This window comes from Panulirus ornatus, chromosome 16 (assembly GCF_036320965.1).
Source record: "Panulirus ornatus isolate Po-2019 chromosome 16, ASM3632096v1, whole genome shotgun sequence".
Lineage (NCBI taxonomy): Eukaryota > Metazoa > Arthropoda > Malacostraca > Decapoda > Palinuridae > Panulirus > Panulirus ornatus.
The window spans coordinates 44445187-44455448 of NC_092239.1; the positions used below are offsets into that span (position 1 = coordinate 44445187).

Consider the following 10262-nt stretch of genomic DNA (forward strand, 5'->3'; position numbering starts at 1 on the left):
ATATATATATATATATATATATATATATATATATATATATATATTTATTCATTTTTTCTTATCAATTTATTTATTTTGCTTTGTCGCTGTCTCCCGCGTTAGCGAGGTAGCACAAGGGAACAGACGAAAGAATGGCCCAACCCACCCACATACACATGTATATACATACACGTCCACACACGCAAATATACATACCTATACATCTCAACGTATACGTATATATACACACACAGACATATGCATATATACACATGTATATAATTCATACTGTCTGCCTTTATTCAATCCTATCGCCACCTCGCCACACATGAAATAACAACCCCCCCCCCCCCCCTCATGTGCGCGAGGTACCGCTGGAAAAGACAACAAAGGCCACATTCGTTCACACTCAGTCTCTAGCTGTCATGTAATAATGCACCGAAACCACAGCTCCCTTTTCACATCCAGGCCCCACAGAACTTTCCATGGTTTACCCCAGACGCTTCACATGCCCTGGTTCAATCCATTGACAGCACGTCGACTCCGGTATACCACATCGTTCCAATTCACTCTATTCCTTGCACGCCTTTCTACCTCCTGCATGTTCAGACCCCGATCACTCAAAATCTTTTTCACTCCATCTTTCCACCTCCAATTTGGTTTCCCACTTCTCGTTCCCTCCACCTCTGACACATATATCCTCTTGGTCAATCTTTCCTCACTCATTCTCTCCATGTGCCCAAACCCTTTCAAAACACCCTCTTCTGCTCTCTCAACCACGCTCTTTTTATTTCCACACATCTCTCTTACCCTTACGTTACTTACTCGATCAAACCACCTCACACCACACATTGTCCTCAAACATCTCATTTCCAGCACATCCATCCTCCTGCGCACAACTCTATCAATAGCCCACGCCTCGCAACCATACAACATTGTTGGAACCACTATTCCTTCAAACATACCCATCTTTGCTTTCCGAGATAATGTTCTCGACTTCCACGCATTCTTCAAGGCTCCCAGGATTTTCGCCCCCTCCCCCACCCTATGATCCACTTCCGCTTCCATGGTTCTATCCGCTGCCAGATCCACTCCCAGATATCTAAAACACTTTACTTCCTCCAGTTTTTCTCCATTCAAACTTACCTCCCAATTGACTTGACCCTCAACCCTACTGTACCTAATTACCTTGCTCTTATTCACATTTACTCTTAACTTTCTTCTTTCACACACTTTACCAAACTCAGTCACCAGCTTCTGCAGTTTCTCACATGAATCAGCCACCAGCGCTGTATCATCAGCGAACAACAACTGACTCACTTCCCAAGCTCTCTCATCCCCAACAGACTTCATACTTGCCCCTCTTTCCAAAACTCTTGCATTCACCTCCCTAACAACCCCATCCATAAACAAATTAAACAACCATGGAGACATCACACACCCCTGCCGCAAACCTACATTCACTGAGAACCAATCACTTTCCTCTCTTCCTACACGTACACGTGCCTTACATCCTCGATAAAAACTTTTCACTGCTTCTAACAACTTGCCTCCCACACCATATATTCTTAATTCCTTCCACATGGCATCTCTATCAACTCTATCATATGCCTTCTCCAGATCCATAAATGCTACATACAAATCCATTTGCTTTTCTAAGTATTTCTCACATACATTCTTCAAAGCAAACACTTGATCCACACATCCTCTACAACTTTTGAAGCCACACTGCTCTTCCCCAATCTGATGCTCTGTACATGCCTTCACCCTCTCAATCAATACCTTCCCATATAATTTACCAGGAATACTCAACAAACTTATACCTCTGTAATTTGAGCACTCACTCTTATCCCCTTTGCCTTTGTACAATGGCACTATGCACGCATTCCGCCAATCCTCAGGCACCTCACCATGAGTCATACATACATTAAATAACCTTACCAACCAGTCAATAATACAGTCCCCCCCCTTTTTTAATAAATTCCACTGCAATACCATCCAAACCTGCTGCCTTGCCGGCTTTCATCTTCCGCAAAGCTTTTACTACCTCTTCTCTGTTTACCAAATCATTTTCCCTAACCCTCTCACTTTGCACACCACCTCGACCAAAACACCCTATATCTGCCACTCTGTCATCAAACACATTCAACAAACCTTCAAAATACTCACTCCATCTCCTTCTCACATCACCACTACTTGTTATCACCTCCCCATTTGCGCCCTTCACTGAAGTTCCCATTTGCTCCCTTGTCTTACGCACTTTATTTACCTCCTTCCAGAACATCTTTTTATTCTCCCTAAAATTTAATGATACTCTCTCACCCCAACTCTCATTTGCCCTCTTTTTCACCTCTTGCACCTTTCTCTTGACCTCGTTTCTCTTTCTTTTATACATCTCCCACTCAACTGCATTTTTTCCCTGCAAAAATCGTCCAAATGCTTCTCTCTTCTCTTTCACTAATAATCTTACTTCTTCATCCCACTACTCACTACCCTTTCTAATCAACCCATATATCAATTCAAATTGCTACGAGTCTTACTGTTACTGAAATATATTCGTTTGTTTTCTTCATAATGAATATGATATCATAACGTGTAGGAAAAAGAGCGCTGGTGATACTGCATGTCCAGGTCTGCGGTGGGTAATGAGACGGGAAACTGAGTCATTAGAATCAGATGCTCTTACATGGGGCAATTATCATGTTACACGTCTGTACATCGGATAGGATATTCATATCTACATACGAACGTAAATGTGAGGGCCAGATCTTTGTATAATGTACGCGAGTCCTCTTCCTCGTCTCTCAATATAGCTTGTATAAATCATTTAATTGCTGGAACATTGCTGAATGTTAAAGCAATATTGTGGTAATGATCTCTTCTGGACGGAGAAGGATTCTTTTTCAATCCCTTGATGAAGGTTGGAGGCCATTACTTTCATATTGGAATGAACTTGTATTTTCATCACTAGCCCGTGTTGAGCCCATTGTACTGTGCATGTCAACATAGATCTCTGTGTCTTTCTCTCTCCCTCTAATTCCCTCTGGATAACACGTCGTGCCTCTAAGATTTGTGGGACAGGGACGCAAACAGAACATTAATGGCCTGAAACTAACTCCTGTGACCCACTCGCGCTTCTTCACCTTGATGTCACCAGAGGATGTGTAAACACTGGTCTTGAGTCAACACAGCATTAGGAATATGAAAAGATGAATACAGCAGTGTGCATCTTCTCTTCCACTTAGCTCTTATTTGGCTTCCATTTAGCCAAATAAACACAAGGTTAAGCGGTGTGGCTTAGGTCCAGGATCTTTACCTAATACAGAAAAAGCCGCTCATCACAAAATCACCCAAGGCACCACCATGTGGACAAGCCAGATAAGCAGGAAGTTAAACAGTCTGGGTTAGAGCCACATTTCTCTCATCATTTCCCCCGTAGTTGCTCGTTCCGTCCCCGCAGGTTATTACAAATAACGTCCTTTGTTACGTAAACAACAGCATCTTGCATCACAAGCTACGAACCCCGGTGGTGGTTCATTAATAAGCTGGACACGTCCGTCTGGTACCTGTGAGTGGTGCAGACGTGCGTCCTTGTGGATGAGTAAGAATGTCTTTTCCTCCCTTGACGTGAGACATCCTGCAGGAATCTGAGTGCAGAGAGCGATCCTGTTTTCTATTGTCTTCATTTATCTATCTTTTTTTTTTGCAGCGTACGTGTGAAACGTGTGTGACTGAGGAGGTATTTACGTTCTGCATCAGTGGTTTGCGTCAGTGAGGTGTGGCAGCAACATAGCACAAGTGACAGGTATTCGTAATGAAGCTGGCTGATTCTTCTCACCGTATTCAGATATGCGGCCAACATTGGCATGTGATTGCATGGGCGAATATCAGTACCTCCTGTGTTGTGATCCCTTTCCAGAACCATTTTTCAAGGCTTCATTTCGTCAATGTATACAGTTTCCACCATGTGTTGAGACGATGACTCGTGCAACTAGAAATGCAAGATCAGAGGAGTGAAATTGATCCATTTGGGGAAGATTTGCCCGTATGATGAAACAGCTTCGATGACCCAGGGAGAAGCTACACCATCATCAAACTGGACCAAGATTCGAGCTACATCTTACAAAGTTTTTCTCGCAAGTTCGCTTAGTCAGTCGGTATTCTTAAATGTTTCAGTCATCTCAGGCTCAGATTTAAGGATCCTGCCGACGATAAGTTCCAGAACCCAATGTAAAATGATTTTTGGGCCAAGTTTTACACAGCATATCTGTTCATGAAGAGGAGTGAGCGCCACCTGTCTTTTCATGTGAGTTTAACGGAATGATTCGGGTGGCAGAGGAGGGGAAAAGGAATGGATGGCATTTCACGAATATGTTGTTCATAACACATACATATGCATATATGTATGTATGTATCTATATGTGTACGCACTTACTCACGCATGTATTATGTATGACTTTCTAACAGGAGAAGGTGAGTCACGTTATAAAGGAGTAAGTGAAAGTCTCTGACCTGTGACCTCTTCTTTTCTCTTTATGTTTTCAGACTCTCCAAGTCTCTCTCAGGCACGGGCCCCTACCACACTAACGGTATATTGGTATTTCGCGGAACTCATTGATGACTTGTGTCAGTACTATTTATCTACCGGCATTTGATTCTTGTCAGCAAACATGTTCAGTATACACTGATGGTAATAGTTAAGTCGTTCATCAAGTCCTTGTTACGACTTACACCAAAAGTGGTTATGTTACGTATTTTGCGGCTTTTTCCTCTCGCTGTCCACTTACGACTTGAAGGACAGTCAACTGAAAATAAATATGCATGTCTGACATACGGAATATATTCCTTTTCTCTCGGTGAGAAATACTGTAGTGGGCCGTCCTCATTACAGGAGTCTTACTTCTTCCTGGTGTAGTTATGTAAGTCACATGAGACGTTGTTTGTTATGAAATCACTTTTGCTCATGAGTAGAAAATTTATGTACGTTTGAGTATCCTAAAACAAATTATCATTATCATTATTACTATCATCATCATCATTATTATTATGATTACTATTATTATTATTTTTATTATTATTATTATTATTATTGTTATCATTATTGTTGTTATCATTATTATTATTATTATTATTATCATTATTATTATTATTATTATTATCATTATTATTATAATTCTATCCCTGCGGATAGGGGAGAAAGAATACTTCCCACGTATTCCCTGCGTGTCGTAGAAGGCGACTAAAAGGGGAGGGAGCGGGGGGCTGGAAATCCTCCCCTCTCGTTTTTTTTTTTTTTTTATTTTTCCAAAAGAAGGAACAGAGAAGGGGGCTGGGTAAGGATATTCCCTCAAAGGTCCAGTCCCCTGTTCTTAACGCTACCTCGCTAACGCGGGAAATGGCGTATAGTATGAAAGAAAAAAAGAAAAAGAGATTATTATTATTATTATTATTATTATTATTATTATTATTATTATTATTATCATTATTATCATTATTATTATTATTATCATTATCATCATTATTCTTAGTATAGATATAAGTCTGGTAGACGAATGCAGTCATATAAGACGTATCTTTAGGCAGTTATGTTATCCTAAATGGTTAGCGAACATATCTTACTGGAAAGCTAGGAAGACATTTTATGCATCTAGTAACAAAAATATGTAAAATGATGATAGGTCTAAATGGGTAGTGTTGCCTTATTCTCCTAACCTAGCATATGTAACACAGTTACTAAAATACAGTGGTTTTAATATTGCCTTCCAGTGCAATAACACTATCAGTAACACCTTAACAAAAAGTAGGCCAAATCATCCAACAATTGGGAGTGCTTACGCCGTCAAACGTAAGGCATGTAAAGATGTATACATTGGCTAGACCAGTAAAACTGTAATTGAGAGATGCTATTGGCACCGTCACTCAGTACGCAGGGATGACCACAAAAATGTGATCACCAAACACTGTCATGAAAACGACTACCCTGTAGACCATAACTACCCAGTCACATTGTACCCTTCCTGTGATTATGCTGCCCGTAACGTCATTGAATCTGTCTAAATTGCCAATACAAAGAACTTTAATTTGTCCCCAGCTAAATTCAAAGCCCATCCTATTATCAACCAAATCATTATGAAAGAATCAGCAAAAAACGAACGCATGAGAATAGGTAATCGAACACACATCTGGTTACCAAGGCCAACCCCCTCCACACAACACCCTTAACCACCTGGCATCCCTCGCTTTCCCTTAAACGGTCACCGTCGGTCAGGCCAGTGTGTCGTCTAGAATGGCAGAAGCAGGACGGTATTTTTGTTGGTGATTTGGTGTTGGGATATAAACACTTTATGAATTATTGGCACTTGATGAGACAGATTATCTCTGTGAAACACGTTGTGCCATATATATATATATATATATATATATATATATATATATATATATATATATATATATATATATATATATATATAGAGAGAGAGAGAGAGAGAGAGAGAGAGAGAGAGAGAGAGCGCTGATGGGACAGCCTTGATCATGGTCTCAGTTGCTCGCGTCGTCTCAGTTAACATGAAAAATATATTCATAGACTCAATATCGCCTTTGGTACAGACTCACACATTCTGTGACAGATCACATTAGCGTAAGGCTCTCTGTAATACTCATCTTGTTGACGACATCACTCTTATATAGTATAAAAAAAATATCTACCTTCTGTCTGTGGACACGCAGAGGAAGATGCTGGACGCAAGATGACTAAACCCCATATAAAGTTGGCAATAATTCACTCATATCCTTGACAGGATGGAACTTGCTGGTTGCTGTGGGTGATATATTTTCGGGAAAATGATTGCGTTGAGCGGGAAGTTTTTGCCAGCAATATAGAAGGTGTGAGGGAGGAAAAATGAATGGAGTGATTGGCTATATCACTGAACTATGCCCTTCCACAGGAACGAATAGACGAGAGCCCGGAGTGTTGGCATCTCCACGTGTAGGTAAACATTGTGGATGTAAACCATATTGACAATGATTCTTTTTTTCTACCCTCAGTTCCTCCTCCTGAGCCTGGTGGTGATGGCTGCCACTGGGGCCCCACAGTTTGGAGACGACAGTAACGAGGTAAGCAACACCCGACACGTCCTCACACTCTTTACCCTCATGATCCTGGAGATTCAGTCAGAATATTTGTTTTTATCTTTGCTGACAGGGAGCAACATTAGTTAATGTATACGCAAGATAAAAATGATAAGTCATCTATCAAGTCCTTGTTACGACTTTCTCCTCTTCTCTTTGTAGTCTGTATGATGCTATAATCACTTATGATAAGATTAGCATCACTGTAACACACTCTCTGACGTCTCTCACTTGCAGCAACCGACGCCTTACGACTTCGCGTACGGTGTGAACGTACCGGACACGGGCGACGCCAAGGAACACAAGGAGTCCGTCTCCCCGTCAGGACGGACCGAGGGCGAGTACCGATGGCTCCAACCCAACGGACTCTATCTGTGAGCATCTGGGAGTCTATAACGTGCTTGTTCGTGTGGGTGTGGATATAAAGTGCAATACCTTACTATATAATCGTTTCTATATTTATCAAAAGTTCGATTGTATGTACAAACCAAGAAGGTTCTTCATGATATATTTACCCAACACGAGAGAGGATTCACTTGAATATTCGTTGTAAACAACATCATCATGCAAACTTATTACTAAAGGAAAACTTTAGAAAATATGAATTTAGAATTTAGAGAACCTTACAGTTACTACAGGAGGGTAACAGTAAACGAATAGACTCCTCTCGTATCATAACTGATGAATGTCTCATGTCTCTTGTTAGGTAAGTGACTATAAACTGCTTGGAGCAGGAGCCACTGCCAAAGACGTCAGACACAGAGAACAGATATGATTTGTTCTTAGTTCTTTTTCACTGTACTTCCTTTCGTGCAATTGAATATCATGAAATGCTTTTGATACTGAGCAGATTGAGATCTAATCTTCACTGATTAAATCATTGTATCATTCCTTAACTCTTCAGCAAAACAGGATCGCATCTCATCATTTCTAAGGTACTCCTCTAATAACCACACTCGTCGCTCCCAAACACCACCACCGTCTTTCTCACGTCGTATAATTAGTCTTCGTTTATTCATGACTCTTCATGTTATCGACTTAATTAATAGTAGTTGTCCTTGTTAACAGTGGTAGTCCTTGTGCTTCAAAAATGGGATTAATTTTTTTTAATCTATTTCCCCTTTTTTTTTAATCTACAAATGAAAGATCTGAAAGTTTCCATCTCCTTGTAAAGGTGACATTAATTGTCATCAGCGTTTCAGCTGATGTATCAGCTTCATCTTGCTAAGTTATCCTGTGTTTGTCTTCCTTCAGTCTTCATACTAACTTAACCTTTGCCGTCTGTGCTAAATGTATGACATGACGCCCATCAAAACACCATTCTTGAGAGTTATTCATGATTGCGTCTATGTAACTGTCCTCTCTTACCTGTCCTCCAGGGTGGTACGATACTATGTGGATGGCGACTCTGGCTTCCAGGCTGAAGTGAGCGAGGAGCCCGGCGACGACGTCACAAATTACTACTCCAACACCCTCAGCCAGGTGAGCTCTTCAGGGGCTCTCGCATCCCAAGGCTTTGGGAAGAGTATCGACGCCAGCCTGTCCTCCACCCTCGGAGCCGCGGTCAACGTGATCAGCGCCCCTCGGCCAAGTCTCAACCGCCAGCCATCTTTCACACCCTCACAGAACTTCAACAGCCAGCAACAGAGATTCAACAGCCAGGAACAGAGATTCAACAGCCAAGAACAGAGATTCAACAGCCAACAGCAGAGTTTCAGCAGCCAGGAACAGGGTTTCAACATCCAACAACAGAATTTCAACAGGCAGCAACAGAATTTTAACAGGCAACGACAGAGTTTCAACAGTCAGGAACAGAGATTCAACAGTCAGGAGCAAAGATTCGGTAATGAGCAGAACTTCAACCTCCGCCAAGAATCTCGGGGAAACATCATCGACGGAGGCATCATCGACGGAGGCATCATCGACGGAGGCATCATCAACGGTGAGATTATCGACGGCGGAATCATTAATGACAGCAACGAAAACGACTCGAGATTCCAGGGTTAGATGTGCACACCAAACCCTATAAGTAAGAGGACCTTGTACCTGAAGTGCAGCGAACTGATTTCGATGAGGTGCACTAGAGAGATGGATCGTCTCTGACTGCGAAAGTTTACTAAAAGCTTCACTGCTCGGCGGATTGTAAAATGACTTTATTTCCTCGTCTGAAATAAGATCACTTAATTCTGGAGTCCATGTACAGTGAAGGACAACTCTAGCACTCATGAGTTGGTGACTGTTGCTCTTCTTAGCAATCTCATTATTATCAAGAAAAAGGTTTGAGTCGAAATTTAGTTGAGACTGCAAGGAACGTGCTCATAGCTGTCTTGAGCTCGCTGTATTTCATCTATGTTATACATATTTACATATTCTAAATATATTTTTTATAAATTTATGTCATGACGAGTAAACTGTTGTGTGGTAACCTTTATCTTGAATACTCCATCATTATGGACGTCCATCTATGATTCCTACGATGCAGCCTCACTGTGATGAGACGTTAGATATTTGATGAACATATTACAATAAGACTGTAAACTGAAATCACATATAGACTTATTTTGTCTTCATGATAGTACTTTAAACGTCTTCCCTGTCAGCTAGACTATCGTATGTATGCAAACAGAAGCGGGGATATAGGATGCGTCAGCACCTGCTGGAAAACAATCCCTCTGGGGCTGGTTGATGATTGGCTGCATGACGGAGGGTGGGGTTGTGTAGCAGTGGCCATACATTATGACACGATGATATATATATATATATATATATATATATATATATATATATATATATATATATATATATATATATATATATATATATATATATATATATCTTTCTTTTCTTTTTCAAACTATTCGCCATTTCCCGCATTAGCAAGGTAGCGTTAAGAACAGAGGACTGGGCCTTTGAGGGAATATCCTCACCTGGCCCCCTTCTCTGTTCCTTCTTTTGGAAAAAAAAAAAAAAGAAAAAAAAATGTGAAGAATGTGTGGAAGTCGAGAACATTATCTCGGAAAGCAAAAATGGGTATGTTTGAAGGAATAGTGGTTCCAACAATGTTGTATGGTTGCGAGGCGTGGGCTATGGGTAGAGTTGTGCGCAGGAGGATGGATGTGCTGGAAATGAGATGTTTGAGGACAATGTGTGGTGTG

At 41.0% G+C, this 10262-nt stretch overlaps 1 protein-coding gene across 1 annotated transcript in view; it reads left to right on the plus strand.

Moving 5' to 3' along the window:
• Nucleotides 1-9532, plus strand: part of LOC139754280 (uncharacterized) — a 24139-nt gene extending 14607 nt beyond the window's left edge. The window contains exons 2-4 of the mRNA XM_071671663.1: nucleotides 7024-7092; nucleotides 7345-7481; nucleotides 8487-9532. Coding sequence (XP_071527764.1) covers nucleotides 7024-7092; nucleotides 7345-7481; nucleotides 8487-9114 — 834 coding nt within the window. The 3' untranslated portion in view covers nucleotides 9115-9532. The remainder of the gene's footprint in view (nucleotides 1-7023; nucleotides 7093-7344; nucleotides 7482-8486) is intronic.
• The last annotated feature ends 730 nt before the right edge of the window (nucleotides 9533-10262 follow it).